This window comes from Chlamydotis macqueenii, chromosome Z (assembly GCF_036417535.1).
Source record: "Chlamydotis macqueenii isolate bChlMac1 chromosome Z, bChlMac1.mat, whole genome shotgun sequence".
In the NCBI taxonomy this organism is placed as follows: domain Eukaryota; kingdom Metazoa; phylum Chordata; class Aves; order Otidiformes; family Otididae; genus Chlamydotis; species Chlamydotis macqueenii.
In genome coordinates this window covers 46231310-46250577 of record NC_141593.1, presented here as the reverse complement: position 1 = coordinate 46250577, position 19268 = coordinate 46231310, and the positions used below count along the sequence as shown (strand labels likewise).

General features: G+C 43.9%; 1 protein-coding gene across 2 annotated transcripts; it reads right to left on the bottom strand.

Moving 5' to 3' along the window:
- Positions 1 to 1782: 1782 nt before the first annotated feature.
- Positions 1783 to 16277, bottom strand: S1PR3 (sphingosine-1-phosphate receptor 3). 2 transcript variants are annotated; one of them, XR_015261495.1, is made up of 3 exons: positions 16169 to 16277; positions 7489 to 10381; positions 1783 to 4062 (listed from the first exon to the last, which is right to left on the bottom strand). XR_015261495.1 is itself a non-coding variant. In XM_086771142.1 (2 exons), exon 2 carries the CDS (start codon positions 10200 to 10202, stop codon positions 9057 to 9059), a length of 1146 nt encoding a protein of 381 aa, XP_086627268.1. In that variant the 5' UTR covers positions 10203 to 10381; positions 16169 to 16277; the 3' UTR covers positions 5833 to 9056. The 2 variants fall into 2 exon arrangements, 1 of the variants encoding a protein (XP_086627268.1); XM_086771142.1 differs by lacking the exon at positions 1783 to 4062 and having other exon boundaries at positions 5833 to 10381.
- Positions 16278 to 19268: the final 2991 nt, after the last annotated feature.

The following is a 19268-nucleotide window of genomic DNA, read 5'->3' as shown; positions in this document are numbered from 1 at the left end:
AAGAATTTGCTAAGTTAAAAAATTTGTCAAATTACAACCAAACTGACTGGAGAATTCACTGAGAATCCATGCAAGTAGGATTATTACATTAAAATTCTGAAATAATTTTCTTGCACTTTCTGCTTTAAAATGTGGTGGAGTTCCAACCTGGGAAGTTTGGTTTTGGTTGATCTCAAAAATGAAAATGATGGAGGCACCTAAGTTAATCATGTGATCTGTGCAATAAAAGTGCACTGTTTCTGTAATCAAGACATTCAGAAGCCAAACTAAGACATTAGTGAACCAAATGCTTCTGATTAATTTTATTGTGGATAGTTATTAGTTGATATTTCTAAATCTGTGAGGGAACTGAGAACAAAGAAAATAAATTAAATGCTGTGTTGCAGCCCAAATTAGTGTGACACTGAGGTTAGTGGAATTCTTAAAATTTGGGTTGCCCTTTTGCCAGGTTAGAAATTGCAAGGGAAGGTGAGGAGATATTCTATCCCAAAGCAGTATCCATCAAAATGACTTTATTTAAGAACATCCGTGTCTCACCATATTCCGTTTTGAGGTATCTCAGTTGCCACCTTTTTTTTCCCCCGTATATAACACTTGTCATTCCATGCTCCTACTTCCCTATAGCCTTGTCCTGGAAAGATTTTAGTGTGATATGACTAACTGTAAAAGAAGGCCTCTTTAGTACTTCAGATGTTGCATATCACTTCAGTAAGAGCCAGGTGCCTAACTCCCTTAGGTGCCTTCAAAAATCCCACTTGCTGCCTATGTCTGGTTTAGATTCCTAAATATCCTGTCAGTGTACAGCTGGAAAAATGTGACGAGATGTACACGTATGGATGAAGGCACTAAACATGCTGTGTTACAGAAATTTTAAAATTCCCAGACTACATTTCACAAACTCTGCCTCCAGGAAAATGTGACTATTTTAAGCTGCTCTGTCAGCACAGCCAATTTGCCCAGCTCAGCATACATTGATGATGCAAAGGTTATACATAGCTTGATCAGATGCAGTTTGGTCCCAGGTAGTGGTAGCGTCTTTGAGCTGTGACAGTGCCCTGCTGCTGCAGTGGGCCAGGAGATCCCATTTGGCCAGGTGTGATAATCCAGAGGCTTTTCTAAGTCACTAGGAACCAAGTGATCTCAAAGCTGTCCAGTAGGAAAAGGACATGTCAACCAATCAATGCTCCTTTTGTGGATCATGCCATTACTTTTTGTCACTGTCAGTCTGGTAGATTTGGCATTTCCTTGTACTAAAATGGTATAAAAACTGTATGGCCATTTGGATAGCAGTTCCAAATCTGTTTGACTTGTTAGAGTCAAACACCATTTTACACTGAGCTCAACAAGAGTGAATTGCACCTGCTAGAGAGGCAGGGCTCATTTCTATGAGGAGACAACACTGCCAGCAGTTTAAGAGAGGTGGTAGTTATGAGATGACCTCAAATGCTGTGCAACTGGCTGAAAACCAGTCAGCTGACAGCATAGTAATTTGAGCCTTTTAATGTTTGCCTTTGGTTTTGAGTCACCTCACCTTTTGTTTTTTATTCTTTTTGATGCAATCTCAAGGGCTAGACACTTTTTGGTGATAACTCAGTACCATGACTTCAAGAACTGAGATTTTACTGGAAGAACAAATTTACTAGACTCAATAGAAATCACTGAGATTAGACAATATTCTGGTGTCCTTTGATATTTTCACTGGAGATAGCTGAGAAGTTGGAACTGAAACTCTAAATATCCTACAAGACTGTCTACATTGATTTTAAGTTCTATCTGGTTATCAGTTTTGATTCTAGCTGTGTTGCAACTATGTGAACTGCAGGCAATGAAAACACATTCAATTCCTTTAAACAAAGAACTTTCAAAACTGAACCAAATGCTTCTGATTCATTTTATTGCAGATCTAGAGTAATTATTAGGATAATAAAATTTTCCAGTGAGGCTGGCAGTGAGGTACAGTCAGGTTCTCAAACTTTCAGTTATTTCAGATGCTTCAGAAGCAGTGAAACCTCAAAGGTAGAAAATGTCATCTGAAAAGTGAACTACCTTCTGACTTCAACGGAAGTTTGCTCAGTGTGAGGACTGCCAGATTCCTCTCCCTAATGCAAGAAGAGGATGTTCAAATTGGCCATGCCTGGATGGAGACCATAGGAGGAGATGCAATTTCCATGGCTTACTGCCTGCCTCCCTGCCCAGGGCTTTGTATACATGGTGAGGATAGGTTGTAGAGTAGCTTCCCTCCCCTTCACGTCCTACAGGCTTCACATGGGAAATAACGCCAGTTCTGGCAGAAACCTTTGTGCCATACATGTCCAATACAAACTTGAACAAAGGACATGTTCCTGGGACCAAGATTAGAGTGCAAGATCTGTACTGTCACTGGAAGAAAACGTTTACTAACAGTCCGGTAAATGCCACCTGCCAGCACTAAATTTTCTATATCCTGGTTTCATTTTTTTTCTCCTCTGTGGAATAATATGTTCACATTTCTTATCATCATGGTGCTCAGGCATCATGGTGTGCAGTAAGATGAGGATAATTTGTAAAATTTATACCACAGTGCAAATGCTGCTGGCACATCAAGTGCCAGATGCCAGCTACAATGTATTCATAATAGGATTCTTGCATATTTAGATATTTGTAAGAAGCAAATGCTCGATTTGAAAACTAGCAGAGTTTTGCAGCTTCCAGGAAATACACAGCTTTAAAGGGGAAATTTGGAACTTGTGAATGTTCTGACAACAGGTTGCAAATCCTGCTTTCAAGCCTTTGTTCTTAGTATCCAATATCTATCTGAAGTAAGTGGTAGAATCAAGAATTTATATTAATTAAACCATATTTGCATAAACAAAACATAAGCTGAAGTAACAGACACTTCTTTTTTACTTTCCAGACATTTTCAAAATATGTCTGCAAAAAATCCAAATTCAGATTCTTAGTGTACTGTGGAGAAAATATGTTGATTTGCATGGCCTTTTTGCCCAAACCTAGGGATTCAGTCTCCACAAATCTATGCTTGCTGAAAGCTGTCAGGATATGGGCAAATTCCCACTAAAAGCTCAGTGCTCGGCTGTACTTGCTGTACTTGCTCTACTCACTCGGACACAGTGGCTATGAACCTTCCTCACATCTGCTACTGGATGCAGCTGGAATGAGGGCAGGCCTGTGGAAAAGATACCATGGACATACAATCTGCCTGCAGTTAACCAGAGGCTTGGATAGGGCGTGAAAAGCTGTCTTGGGAGTGAAAACCCCAGGAATAAGAAATGTGAAGCCTGGAAACACAAGCCAATAGGCATATAAGCCACTAAAGAGAGTAGAGAGCTGTCACCAAATTATAAACATGTGCTAATTGTTGATGGGGTTAAAGCAGAACCTCTGGAGAGGGGAACTGCAAAATACTTGAGCACTGCCTGCAGCTCATCTCTTTTTGAGACATTTGTATTCATAAGCCCTGATTTGTTCCTCTGCATCTTCCAACATAAGCATTTTGTGTGGCTTCCACTGAGAAAAAGCAGGGCTTTTTTTTTTTTTTTTTTTGTCTCAGTAAGGGACGTCGTAAGATTTCAGAGCTACACTTTTCTAGCAAAAGTACCATACAGGGGAAAAGCTAAATAAAGCATATTTAAACCTTGTTTGACAACAGAACAGGCTGTGGAAACCAAAGGATGAAAGAAGCTAAAGCTGGGTTATTCATTCTGCTACCCCACTTTGTGAGAGACAGCACGGATGACTCAGAAAAGGAAGGTAGCCTCAGATTTTGAGATTAAATGCATATTTACATTTTATGTAGCTATCATGAAGGTCAAAAAACATACAGGTCAAATGACAGTTTATTCCAGCAATCCTTTTTCTTCCGTGAGGCAAAAACCACCAAACACAACCAGACAAAAATTCACTTGAAATAAGTGAAATTTTTTTATTAAATGAAGAATGTAAAGATTATAATTGGTATATATATTTGTCCTTCGTGGCTGACTTGGTGTGGTAACTGCTTCTCAGTAAAGTCCTGCAGAGTTAATCCTCAAAAGAAGCCAGGTTTCTTCCTTTGAGGTAAATGTTCTTCTTTGCATTGTGTTGGCAGCAACAACAAAACAAAAAAGGTTACTGTTTTACTGTAAAAGCAAGTTTGACTGTACATTTGTTATTTATGAATATTTATTACTTTTAGAAACATTTTTAACTGAGAATTGCAGGAAAAATAATGTATGTGGAAATATTGTGATAATTTATATTCCAAACAATTTTTGTTAATCTCAAGTTTTTGCCTGTCCGCTGATTGTGGTATTCTGGTTATAGAGGCAAATTTTGGCTCTGAGGAAGTCCTTGAGGAACAGAATTTGGAATACAAGTGTCATGCAACTGTTTTCTGATTATTGAGTTTGTAAATGATTATCCAAAGTAATAAAATAATGAGCACTACTATCAAATCAAAATGAATGTAAAGTGGGCTTAAGTCTGTTCTCCTATGCCCAGGTTACCTAGTGGCCTAGTTTGTTTCTTGTTTTTTTTTTTCTTTTTTTTACTTACCTGAAGGGATGCCCATTTTGTAGCAGAATAAATGAAATTCTAGAGGGTTGACATGGATATCTGGATATTGAATACTAATAAGTCACTGCACTACTCATCTCAGTAAAATTGGGGATGAAAAATATCAGAGGACCAAATAGCACATGAGGAGTTTGACCTCAGTTACACTGTGGAGCCCACTTTGACACAGGTAACAATGATTTCCAGGAATTCATTTTTGACAAATAGCATTTTCACAAGGCAAGTAATGGCCCATACAGGCCCTCCTTCTGGGCCAGATGATGCCCTCTCCTGAAAAGACAGTTTTCCTGCTAGGCACACTGAATAGGTGAAAGTAGCCAACTCCAACATCTTTCCATGGCGGGTGACTACAAGGACAAGGTCTATGCAACAGCAGCTACTTAGTGTTACCATGGCGAGGGGAGAGACTCTGCTCCGGAGAGAGCAGCTGGGCTGATGTTCCCCAAATCGTCTTCCTCCACTGCCAGAGTGTCTCCTTGCAAAGGCCCTTCCCTCTTACACACTTGGAGAAAAGCCAAGGCCGGAGATGCCCTGGGAAATCACACTGCTCTTGGGGAAGAGAAAGGCAGCTCTGAAGGCACCAGCATGCCTCTGCTTGCCTCTGCACAGCGCCTCCAGATCACTTCAGGTGCCAGCAGGCCCCAGGGCTGCAGCTCAGTGGTGGCCAAGCAGAAACCCCTGGTCACTGCTGCCGTGCCTGCCTCTCCAAGAGTTTTGCCATGAGAAGGGAGTGTCCCCAGGCCTGGGGGGCCCACAGCTCCCCGCAGAGTCAAGGGGCCTAACTGTGCCCTTGGTTGTGTTGGTGGGTTAAATGGCAGTACCCAGGGTGGATGCCAGCACAGCTTCGCTCAGCAGGGGTGGACCGGCTGCTCTCAGGACCCCAGCTTTTTGGCACCTGGCATTTTATGCACAGGTGTGCTTTTCACTTCCTTACTAGAGCAGTTGGAGATGACAAACCTGGAGGGCAGCGCAACACCCTAATTACAGTAGCTTCTTGTAAAATGTGCCTTTCCAAAGGAGCAGCCGCGCACGGTGCTGCCGGAGCAGAGAGCCCTCAGAGCAGGAAGCCAAGGGACCAAGCCTGCTCCCAGGAAAGCAGGGGCAAAGCCTTCCTCCGACGACCCCGGGGGCAGCAGAGGCAGAGCCTGCCGCCGTTGTCTGCACAGCGTTCCCACAGGTACTGCTCTTCCAGGCACTGTGCCCAGAGTCTAAATGAGTGTTTTCCACAGAAGGCGAAAACCTTTTTTACAATTCTTTGAAAAATGACTGCTATACAACGACTTAGGTTCAAAGGCTTGAGATTTAATTAAAAGTTTTCAAAATGTTTATGGTACCTAGTAAGTTGAAAATACTCTGTAAGACTGTTGGCAATAAAAGAATCTTGGAAAGCATCTGGTGAAAGCTTTTTTTTTTCTTCTCAGGCGGTTTGATTTTAATTTCTTTTGTAATCCAGAACTAAAATAAATATTCCAGTTCATGAAATAATATGAATGAAATGTTAGTCTCCTTTGTAGCTTTTGCTCCCGTAAAACCAGTTAGGAAAGGGAGACATGATTCAGTTTCTTCTATGCTCAGATCAGCCTAGATGATAAAAAGCCTGGATTCTGGGATGTATTTTAAGGAATTTTCTAATATTTTAGGGTGAATTAAGGTATTGTCCATCTTTCCAGCTTCAAGGATAGGACACCTTCCTGGTTGTTTATGATCCACTGCTGTTAAGCCCTTGACCTGTCCTACTTTAAAATTTTTCTCTGAAATCTTCCAGAGTCTGTGCTTTACCTAATACACCCCAGTGGGATGTACCCATTGAAGGCTGTATCCACAACAGTTTTTTTTTTTTTCTCTTCAGTCATACATACTTCGTAAATTATATTATCAGTGTTTCATGTGAACGCATGAATCTTAGGAGCCTGCTTCAAGTACAGCAGGGTAGTGAACTAACAAAATATCCCCACAGCTCCAAAATAAGAGAAGGAAATCAAAGCAGAGCGAAAGGTTTTTGTACTGTTATGCACTCACATGGCCTCCAGTGGTGGAGCTGCTTGCATTACTTGTACCTTGCATCAACTCTGACAATAGCTAAGGCTAGAATCCAGATGTTAAAGCTCACTTTTATGTGCATGTTCTTGGATTTTGGCTAATAAAAATATTATTTTTTTTTTAATCACCTAAATAGTGAGAATCATGTAACATCCTTGACATGAAAGTTGGTGTGGGGTCAGCCACAATGTTTTCTCAAACCGTTGTGTTGCTAAGGCTTTTCTGCTCTACAATAGCAAGGAATGCTGCCACGTGCCACCACCTCAGGAACTAACATTTAGAGGCATACAAATATTTTAGCTGGCACCTTTCAAAGACACAACTTCAGAGGAGAACTTCCACACTGAAAATACTGCCAAATAGCACTGTAAGATCTAAAAACCTAAGCAAGCCATGGCAATGCAATGTCACCAGTTCTATTTCTCACAAAGCTACAGAGCTGCTAACCAGCCTGTATCTGCAGTTGTATGATGTTCAGTTTAGCTTTTTCTTCTCCTCTAAGTGCAATGCTTTTCAACTTTTTTTTGTAGAAATTATTTAATATTTACTAATCTCTTTCACAGTTATTTAATTCAAATACAGTTTTTCTTTGTTCTTACACTTTTCTAAAGGCATAAAACAACCAGACTGTTAACTTGTAAAAGATAATCACAATGCAAACCTCTACATTTTAAAGGCCTTTGCTACAGACATTACACAACTTATACACTGTACATACTTGAAAAGAGTCTAATGCTGCTGCTTTAAATGATTAAGACCGGAGTAAAGCTAAGGATGAGCTCTTTCAGGCTGTGTATAAAAACGGCCTCAACTACTTCTGATTGTGCATAAGGCAAGGTGTGGTTTGAGACATTAAAAACAAATCTTTGAAAGAGCCCAGTAAAGTTAGATGCTGACATTCTTACTGAATGACAACGGGAACTAATCTATCTCAGAACTTCTTGTCAACCTCCTCTGAAGCCTCCAGCCATAAAGTACTATTGATGGAAGTACCACGGGCCAATTCCATGGCAACTTGAAACCAGATGTTTATGAAGTCTTAACTGCTCTAGGTCTCAGGTAATTCTTCTGATGCAGAACACCATACTGTACTGAGGCTGCTAAGGCAGTGATAAACCATAAAGTTGTTTTCATACAGGTTTCTCTGGAACAGCCTCTCAAAAGAGTCAGTCTGGAGCTCCAGGAAAGTTGAAAGGTCTTCCAATCCAAATGGGCTTTCATTTCAGATCCAAGGCAGAGTCAAGTATAAATGGAGATATGCCCTTCAGCATGATCCTGTTGTACCGCATCTTCCCTCTTGTATCAACAAAAGTGACCAGAGATGGTAGGAGCGCAGGGTCCCATTACCAGAAAATGGGATCTTGTCCCACTGGCTGGACTTCCTCCCAGGGAGAATTTCTAACACAATCCCATGCTGTGGTAGTGCCTGGAGAGAAAAGAAGGAACTCCATAGGGACCCATTTGTGGTTCATTGCTTTCTGAAATGATATATCTCTGTTTCAGAACTGAAGAATCTCAGCTTAGGCAGTGCATTCACAATGTACACAGGTTTACATACGTTTGACATACATTTTTAAATACATTGGAAACAGTAAGTAAAAATATATGCATTGAAACAGTACATACACTTGATACACATGTATTGTTGGATCACATTTTAACTACTTTAAATAGTGAACATATATAGTCTCTCTCAATGGTTATTTACTACTGCTTGTTTAAAATAAGTTGTGAAATGTCACAGTGACAACTGTCATGCTGTCTTTCACTAAACATGAAAAGTCTGAATAACTAGAAAAAATAAAAATACTGCATTGATATGACATGCTAAAGTTCCTGTCAGATAAAAGCTACTACTTCGTATATTTTCAAATATCCCCATTGAAACGCATCTATTTGTATATTTTGTCACCTTACACTGTATACTGCAATACAATGTTTAGCATATTGTAAACTTTTACCAAACAACGACTTTTTAATAAGGAATTGTACAAATATACAGCTATTTATACCACATACATATAAGGCTATTAACGTAACAGCAAGATACATATAAAGAACTATGATCACCAATATATGTAATGAACTTTTCTCCTAGTTGGCAATAATCAGGCTCATTTTCCAATCATTAGCTATGTTTAGTGAATGCTGAAGTTTCTAACATTTTATCTTGATGTCTTGCAAGATCAGGCAGTGCAAAATGCAGCCTCATCATGCAATGCCATCCTGGTGCACAATGCCATTAGATGTGCATGGAATCTGTCCTGGCTGTTGGGTAGCATGAAAGGTTTTTTCTGAATCAAGTGCATTCTTAAACAGACACCCAAAGCAAATGATTGTTGATAAATAAGTCCTCAAAGTTAAATAAGTGGTTAGTATTTTCCCCTGTGACGTAAGTGCACGAATGCTTAAACTTGTAGTTTAAATCTAAAAGCCATGGAAAAGTACTTGTCTCGAGGAGTCCTTTACTTACAGAAGTTTCCATTGTGAAATGAAGATTCATTTTTCTCAGCAATACACGAGGGAACATTAATAGGTGGGAAATCTTCCTTTGGCTTCTGGGTATTGCTGCTGCTGGATTTACTTCGACTGTGATCTGGCGTGGGCTGAATAGGTAAAGATCTGGCCACCCTGGATTTCACCAGGCAGCCACAAACAAGGCGAAAGAAAGCCCGACGCATTTCCTTACTGGCCAGAGTGTAGATGATGGGGTTCATTGCAGAATTGATGACCGCCAGAGCAATAAACCAGTTGGGTTTGTACAAGACAGAGCACTCCTTGACTCTGCAGGCCACATCGATGAGGAACAGGATGAACAGCGGAGACCAACAGGCAATGAAGACACTAACAACGATCACGACAGTCCTAAGGAGCGCCATGGACCGCTCCGAGTTATTGTGGTTAGTGACATTACGACTGCTGGACTTTACCAGGATGTAGATGCGGGCATAAAGGATGACAATGGCAACCAAAATGGCTATGAAGATACTGATGCAGAACACAACATACTTCTTGGAATATAGTGGCAAAATTGTTGAGCAATCTGGTAAGTTGTTAATACAGTTCCAGCCAAGGATGGGTAAGGCACCCAAGGAAATTGAAATAAGCCAGCATGTACCAATGAGAAGGAACACTCTGTATTTCTTATTTGCATCGTAAGGCCTCATTTTAATCATGGTCAAATGCCGCTCAATAGCTATTGCTAGTAAGCTGAAAGTAGAGGCTCCCAGGGCAACAAACATACTGCCTTCTCTAATGAACCAGATTGTGGAGGATAAGCTCAGAGTTTTCTTCCCAGACATAAGAATGTTTACTTTGTAAACAATCCCAGCTAAAAGATCACAGAGAGCTAGATTGCCAATAAAAAAGTACATGCGGTTGTGAAATTTATTGTTTTTCCATATGGCAATCAACACCATCAAGTTTTCCAGGACGATGAAACTACACAGGATCAGAAATGCAATAGTGGGGAGGTCTACATTATCAGTTGCCTTTTCCCTTAAAATAAGCTTTCCTGTGTAATTGTAATGCAGTACGATCAGCGAGTCCATCTCTTCGTTTCCTTGAGGGCCGACAAGAGCATCAGGTGGCATGGTGACTGCTGCCATCATTTGTTTGCCGGTGCCAGACTTTTCCTTCCGTGGTATCAGGAGAGTTTCGTTCCGCTACTGTTCCACCAGAGGGAGATCGAGCCCCGCTCCTCCAAGCGCTCCTCCGGGTGGGCGGCGGGTACCCCCGGCTCCAGCGAGCCTCGCATATTAATACGGGAGAGTGGATGGCAAACCGGGCTCTGAAAAAAAAAAAAAAAAAAAAAAGACGACAAATGCAGCGTCAGTCTCACGGTCTTCCCGTGTCGCCCACGGCCCGCGTGGGCACTCAAGCCACAGCATACAGCCAGGAGACGAGAGGGGCGCTGATGGCGAAAGGGCACCAAGGTCTGGCATCGCAGCGTGCTTATCAAAGCCCTCGGTCGTGCTCTGCACAGATGGAGCTCTGCTGGGGCAATGCGTGGAGAACTGCTCATAGGTGTTTCCCCCTACCAAATTTCCATGCCCAAAAAAATGCCGAGGAGCAGTGAGAACAATTAGCAGCCAGTCCCAGCAGGCCCCAGTGTGCACAGCAACAGACTCACACCTTCTCAGAAAGACCTAAGTGTGCATGACACTACCAAAACACCATCCAGCCATCACTTCCTGACAGCAGCAGGGTAAACTCACTGCTTTCTAAGCTTGTCCCTGTTTCCTGTGCAGACCTAAGGTAGCAAAGAGCCTGAGAAACTTGGTGTTAAGTCTTGGTGCCAGTGTGCATGTTGTCAATGCCTAAAATATCTTCCCACCCGTAATGGTACAAAATTATGGTATTTACAATTAAGGAGATGCTCTGAAAGCCAGTCATCATAAATCCAATCCTACTTACCATTCAAATTAGTTGAATTTCTACTACGCTTTATAAACACAGCAAGTTGCATCTTTGTAAGTATTGCTTTTCTTTATGGTTAATTTTACTTTTTTTTTTTCACTGCATATGTATACAAGATGTACATTTAATGTTGTTGAGTTTTTTAAAAATAAAAAATAGTTATACCAACTTTAATTGTCCTTCTCAATTTACTTCTGTTTTTCTTTAAGTTATGACTTAGATTAACTGCAACATTTTCCCATGGACTTTGATAGGTTGCATTTTTGCAGCACCTCCTCCTAGCTGTCTTTTTTCCATGGCCATATATAAATATCAGAAGAGATCTCCACAGCTTTGTAAAAATATTGGAAGATGTCAGAAGCACTTACTCTTTTACCAGAAATGTTACCATTTAGTTGCTGCATACTCAAATGAGAGTCAGTGCTCGTGCCCCAAATGTATGTACTGAGCATGAACAGATAGACAGTTTTTCAGCTTAGTAACCAAATCAGGATGGGGATGAGGAGAGTACTGGTTCCATCCCAACCAAATTTGTCACGATTTTTTTTTTTTTCTGGGAAAGGTAAGAAAATAAAAAGTTGTGCTGAATGGGAGGACACTTTCCATCAGCCCCAAATTAAATAGTTTAGTTTAGCAAATTCTTTAAGAGCTAGAGCCCCTGACCTTCCCGTTTATTTACTCAAGAGTCACGAGCATTTCCCAAACACATGAAAGGCACTTTCAAAGGATGGGTATCGAGGTAAGAAACCTCAGCCTCTGCTAGACACCAGCACACTGACAGTTTTCAACCTGCAGCCTGTACACCCCAAGAAATATCTGAGGTACCCCAAGTAAGCCTGTTGCCATCAATAGGCTTAGGTTTCATATAGAAGTGTCTGTATTTTCACTGGAAAATACCAGCCTTACAGTACGTAAAGGGGCCTACAGGAAAGATGGGGAGGGACTCCTGATCAGGGAGTGCAGAGATAGGATGAGGGTTAACAGTTTTAAACGGAAAGAGGGAAGATTTAGATTAGATATTAGAAAGAAATTCTTTACTCTGAGGGTGGTGAGACACTGGAACAGGTTGCCCAGAGAAGTTGTGGATGTCCCATCACTGGAAGTGTTCAAGGTCAGGTTGGATAGGGCTTTGAGCAACCTGGTCTAGTGGAAAGTGTCCAGTCCTGTCAGCAGGGATTGGAACTTGACGATCCTTAAGGTCCCTTCCAATCCAAAGCATTCTATGATTCTATAGACAGGTTTCTTAAGATCACACAAACATGTGAGCCACTGCTGTTCCAGCACTCTGTTTTAGGCACTTGAAAAATGAGAGATGCATTTTCAAGTGCCTTCTGGGAGAGGGGAGGAACAAACCACACACCAGATTAATGTAAAGGGATTTAAAGGACCACTCACACCCTCTTTTCTTACCCTCCCTTTTCCTGAGTTCCCTCCTTCAGAAAAGAAGTAATCTGAAAAAAAAAGCCTGTAGTGAATTGACTTGAATTCTTTAGTACATTCAGGATGTTTTAAAATTATTTTCTGTGAAAATAATTTACTATTTACCCCATTACTATTATTGTTATTATTATTATTATTTCCCCATTCTAGTTCCTTGGTCCAAACTACTTTGGTGAAGAGACTGGCTGGGAGAGACACATTATCCAAGAAACAGAGTTGTTGCTTGGTGTCCTCAGTCTTTTTTACTCTAAAGATGACAGCAACTATTTAATTCATTTCCCAGGAGCCAAACTGGGCCGAGAATTGTTGACCTCTTTTCTGAAGCATGGTGACAGTGAAGCTCTTCAACAGAACAACTTCACCTCGGCTAAGGTTCAATCTAATTGTAATTCAATTACAATCTGCACACTGTTATCACAGAAACTATCACAGTCTTTCATTGTATTGGCTTATAACAAAATGCCACTGTGTCCATATGAATTGCAAGTGCTTTCCACTGTAAAATAAACAAGTACATTTGACTAGAAAAGTATTTGTTAACAACTACCAACACTCACCAGACTGGCTGATGGCTGACAGAGAGAATCATATTCATATCATTTAAGAGCACCACATGCAACAAAATAAATCTTTCTGTAAGTCTTTTCCAAACAGAGTTATCATACTGGTCTATCAAAGGACAAATACATTTCTTTCTGTGAAGAAAATTATATGCCAGACTTAGGGCTTTATCAGCCACAACTCAGCAGCTGTAAACTGTCATGACTTCGCTAAAGGCAATGGTGCTAAAGCAGTTCCCCTGGCTGAAGGCATGGACGATGCACTCAATCAGCAGAAATCATACAGGACCTCTTCCAGTGTTCATAATTATTTCTTCTCTTAAAATTATTACAGCAAACTTAGTATCACAAAAGTAAATCTTTGCCTCTGACAGGCTAGTGGCAAGGCAATGCAGGCTGTAACATTGTTATTTGCCAGGACTCTCAGAGAATAAGTATCACTCACAAGTCACTTGAAAGTTAATATCAAGAATAATGTAATAAATTAAAATATTATCTAATAATATGTAATGATATGTAATAATAAAATAAATAAAAATGGATTAAATAAAATAAATAAATGAATTTTTAAAACATAATAATGTAATAAATTAAAATATCTTCTGGGAGCAACATTTCCACGTAATATCTTTCAGCCATACCACTTTTTTGTTTTCCTCCTGGTTTGTAGTCAGTAACTCAGAAAGCACAGTCATTTCTTAATAGTTAGAAAAATTAAAGTTTGTTGTATATTATAGTAGCAAGACAACTGCAGCCAGGTCCAGGATATCTGTGTAACTGCTTCCTTCCTGACAGCTCTACAACTCACTCCTCAAAACATCTTTGTCCCAGTCACATGCAGGGGACTAGCCACTACCTGCAAGGTACAGACCTCAGCTCAAAATATTTTTAAAAAAGGACCTGAAGAGCCTATCTGTGGCATGTTGTGTGTTGAGCATTGCCTTGGTTAGGTACCTCAATACCCCAAGCTCTTGATACAGCTGGAAATCAGTTTTATTCCCTCTAAAGCAAACCAGAAGATCCCTATGGCTGCACCACCAAGTACCACTAGAAAGGTAAACCTATTGGCAGGTCAGGGGCAATCTGGCTCTACTTTGTCATAGATGTGATGGTCTAAACAGTGTTTGCTAAATTACTCAAATAAAAGCAGTGGTACAATGTCAAGAACTACAGTCATGGGAAGGACAATTCAGTCGCTTCCTTCAGCTATTTGTCTGACCACTGTCCTCTCTACCCCAAGGATGGAGGGAGCAGTTGGGATCAGCAGCGAGCACTATAATTTGCTCCTCCTGGGAAGTGTCCCTGCCCACCACCATGCTTTGGGGGTTTCCACAGTGGTTACTGTGGTCTCCTGCAGAAGTCAAGGATCCTAGCAGGGTCGAGCACCCTTCCATGTTGGAGCCGGGGCTCTCCACCAAACCTCACATCCCTAGGGTCTACCAGGGTCTGTATAGTCCCTGTCCCACATGTGCCACCATAAGGGCAATGCTATGTGGTAGGCCAGGATCCCTCGGTCTGCCTTATGGCAAGGCACACCTCCACTGCCCCCTCCAGCCCCACCACACAATGGCATGATGCAGGGCTATACGTTTCACCAGCTCCCTGCAGATAATGCTCTGGGTAAGGCAGTTGGAGTGAACTTGCAATTTTCCTCTGGGAATGTGTAATTCCCAGTGCCAGGAGGCAATGGGGAACTGGTGATAATGGGGATGCCAAAGCCCTTTAAGCAGCCATTCCCAGTACATCTCCACTCTCTGCTCTGAGCGGGTGCTCTGGTAAGAGTCCCATGGGGAGCTGAGGGCTTTTACCATCTCATGAATCACTGGGTACATTACAGCTGGAAGAATGAGAAATTTCTATTGTTCAAAACAGTGAGGCATACTGCTCTCAATTTGCATGATATCCTGAAGTCAGAGCAACAAGTGAGAATAAAGCACAAGCTTTAGGAATGGGACTTAACTTCCTGCTACCTACTTTTGCCTACACAAGAACATACGATGCCGTGCATTCAGTACACTCACTGGAATCGTATTTTCCTGCTTTCCAAATATCCACAAACAGACTTGCCCAAAGAGACTGGAACGCCTTTGCAACCACCACCACTACACACAGTCGCCCTTCTCTTCCACACACAGCCATATGCTTTGGCCACCAATGACAATTTTAAGAAAGGCAAAGGGAAAGTCAAGAATGTGTATCTGAAGCCAAACTTTTGTATATTTGATTTTTAAAGCCTTTTCCAGATGAAAAGTAAACACGTGTAATTGATCAGGCACATGCTGGTAGTGTTAAATTTGAGAGCTGAAAAGGCTTTTGAGGACAGCAGCACATTTCAATACCCATTTCCACTCTGAAATTAAGCTGTGCTAGTTGCAAATGAAGTTTAGACAACAAACATTTGCTGCAGAACAATGTGCTGGACAACTCAAATAAACTTTAAAAAGAGTGTATCTTTTTTTTTTTTTTTTTTTTTTTTTCCAAGTTAATGTGGTGGCAGCTTACAGCCTCAGACAAGCCTGTGATACATGGTTATTTTTCTTGGCTCCTGGATTTTAGCCATCGGTTTGTAGTTCCGAGTAGCAGACACGCACATCTCACACAGGAGCTCCCGGCTGCTCCAGCTCTCGCCCGCGGACGAAAGGCACTGGGACATCTTCCCCCTCGCCGCCTCCCAGCGCTCCCGACCCGTTCCCCGCACTCCAAATTCCCATAATCCGTTCTCAAACCGGCATTACCGCAGCCGCCTGAACTTTTCGGGGTGACAAACACCTCGTCTCAGCTGCCCAAGCACACTCCCGACGTGTCCGCGGCGAGCCCGTCCCACAGGAGAAACACGGCTTTACTCACAGCCCGGGGATTTTCACCCAACCCGCCGCCGCTCCGCGCCCGCCACCGCGCCGGAAGGTGACATTCCGCAGGCAGGGCCGGCACGGTGCCTCTCCAGCTCCCGCCACAGCCGTCTGGGCAGGCGGGGCCGCGCCGCTCCCGCCCCCCCCCGGGACACCGCGCCCCGCCCCGGGACACCGCGCCCACCGCCGGTCAAGGGCGGACGAGGCGGCCGCGGCCGACGGGCGGGTGGGCAGCGGCAGCCCCGGGGAGCGGGGGCCTGGGGTCCGGCAGGGCGCGGGCAGGGCTGTCCCGTCGGAGAGGTGAAGTACCTGCTACTGCCCCGGAGATCTGCGGCCGCCGCATCCGACCGCGCCGGCTGCACGGCGCCGCCCGGCCCCCGGAGGCTGCGCTGGGCCGGGCCGGGCCGGGCCGGGCGGGGCTGGGATGGCCCCGGCCCTGCCCCGCCGCCGGTCCGTGCTCCCCACCGCCGCTGGCGCTGCCCGGAGCCGTCCCGCCCGGGCACCCCGGCCCGAACCCCCGACCTCCTCTCCGGGCTTCTCTCTGCCCTCCACCCCCGCCCCGCCTCTGTCTTCCCCCGGGTCCTGCCTCCGGCACGCTGCTCCCACGCCGTCGTCGACCCCGGTCGGGCTTGGCTCCCCTCTCCGACAGCCCTTACCGGCCCCTGGCCCCCGGCCCGCCCCTCTCCATCCCGCCCCTTCGCCCCTCACCACCCACGCGTGCCCCGTGGCCGAGAGAGTGACCTGCGGGGCCGGCTGCTGTCGCCAGGGCAGGGCTGCGGGTGGAGCGCCGGGCGTCGTGGGCAGCCGGGGGTGAAATGTGAGGCGGCAGAGCCCGCCGCCCAGTATTTGTAAGGCCCATAAAAAACGCGAGGGGCAGGGAGGAAATTCTGGGTAGTGCACGCTCAGCTCTCCTGCATCTGCCCTTCTGTTTCCCTGTGCCCGACAATGCCATCTTCGCAGAGCCTAAGAGGGGTGAGGCGTCCAGAAACTCCCAGCAAAAAAAAACAGGGCTGGTTTGACCCTGAGCTGCCAAGTACAGCGTCTCCTTAGTGAGGTACCTCTTGATGGAGTTATCGACTGAGTAACAGCGACCCAAGGGTAGTGATAGGCATGTAGATTGCCTCAGTGATGGCAGCACTTTGGAAAAGAAGTTGAAACGCGGATCCTACAACCGTCTAATTTAAACTACTTGTAAGATGCCTGTGGGTACAGCAAAGCCTTCTGTCAGAAGTGGATATAATGAGCTGGCAAGCAGGAACACTGCAACAGCCTTGCTAAGCACAGGCAGGCGTGTAGGGTTGCCTAGTTGTCTCACTGCAATCAGTGTTTTTCTCGGGAGCCTCCTGTCTGGAGCTAAGCATCGTCACACTGGGACTCATGCCATGGGCTTGGCTGTGGACTTGCCTGTGCTCCTACTCGGCGGGGAAGAACAGTCCTGAAAAAACGCAGAACTGGGCTTTTTATAGTCGGGAGTTTAGGCTGATGCAGCAGAACAAACAGTGTGTTTCTGTGATTGGTTTTTATCTGCTGAAAGTGAGTAATAAAGTGTTCTCATTTAGGACCTTGACAGAGAATAAGGGCTACACTGGGCAAAATGCTGGTAGAATCAATGGACCTAATGGATACGGCCCAACCTAGCTATGGATATACTGCAACATGTGGTGGTCGTGGGCTTAGCTCCTTGTCCTCCCATCACGTGTGCTGTGTGACAGCTGCTCTCTTCAGTGGAAGGGAAAAGGAGTGAACTTCCACACCGCATAAAAGTGCACACCGCTCTTTGGCAAAGGGGGACCCGAGTCTGAATTGGTTCTCTCCCATGGCACAGGAAAGCCTTGTCCAACAGTTTCCCTGGGAGCCACCCCAGGAAGCTCCGCAGTCCTCCTGTCAGCCACTTGTCATCAAGTTCTTGCAGAGGAGGTGTTTTAGTAAGGAGTCTCTGGCCTTGCTGTGTGATCTGCTATTATTCCTTGTTTTTTTCCCTGTGTACTTGTTTTTCTTTACTACCTTTTGGTTACTTGGAGAGGGAAGCCAGAAGGAATAGTCATTCTGATCAGACTACAGTAGGAGAGTGGGACAAGATACTGGTACCAGGAAGAATTTTTGGCAATGGTGCCAAGGAAGTGGCAAACTGTGCCCTGGTGCCTGTGATGGATTTGGTTTGCCTTCCTCAGGTGGGCTTGCCCCAACCCCATAGGAGCAGTCCACAGCAAGGCACTGCAGTGCAAGCTGGAGAAGCCAGCCAGGAGCAAAGTGTGGTAGAGAGTTCCGGCACAGAGGCTGCTGGGGATTTGCCTGGGGTGGCATCTCAGGCCAAAGCAGCTGTTGGCAGTAACCTTTGGGGAGCTCAGCCTGTTTGGCAATAGCTCATGCAACCCACCAGTTCATTGCTGAACATCACACAACAGCCTGTGAGACATGCCTACCGTACTCTGCTTTCCACAAAGCTCCCAACCTTGTTGTAGTACTCTTAAAAGAAATTACATTTTTGAGGGGTAAAAAGATTAATAACCAAGTAAGAGATAGAAAGTAAAGGGCAGGAACAATGATCAGTTTTCCTAGCAACAAGAGATTAACAGGTGAATTTCCTGGGGATGAGGGGTCTGTTCTGCCCTGGAAATTCACAAGGGATTGGGAAACAGGATGAGTAACCAGCATTTGCTGGTGTTATTGGAAGTACTTGACAGTGAAAACACAGCTGAGAGTAAGAAGTTGCTGAGACCTGAAGATCCTGAGCAACCTACTGATAAAATGCTGTGTTCATTTCCATGCTGTTAAGTGAAATATAGGAAAAACAATTCTGATGATACGCGCACAAATGTACGTGAAGTATTATCACTCAGAAGAGAGATCTTTGTGGATAGTTCTTCAAAAACATCCTGCCTTCATTAACTGTCAAAGGGAAACCGAATGCTTGGAACGCTTAAGAAAGGGACACAGAACAAAATGGAAAACACAGTTAAGCTCTTCTCTGAGCACTGCACCTTGAGTACCCTGGGTGCCTCTGGTTGCTTCATCTCCTCATGAATGCAGTAAAACACGAAAAAGGCAGAAAAGGCAACAGAATGGTTATAAAAGTTGTCCCTGCAAGGAAAATACAAGTTGGCTAGGTCTAATCAATGGTCTGAGGAAGGCAAAAACCACAGTGAATCAAGTCAGAAGCCAGAATAGTTTAAAACAAAAGGAAACAAATATCTGTCAGCGTACCATTGAATTGAGGAACACTTTGCTGCAGGAGAGAAAGGGGAAAAAGTGGTTAAACAAACTACATGGAGTAAAGGCCCATCAATGGCTATTAAATACGATGAGGCAGGACACCTCCCGAAGGCTGGGGGACCCAAGCAGGGGCAGCAGGTGACTTGCATACTTCCAGCTCCAAAGTTAGCATGGGCCGAATCTTGTCTGGGGTCTT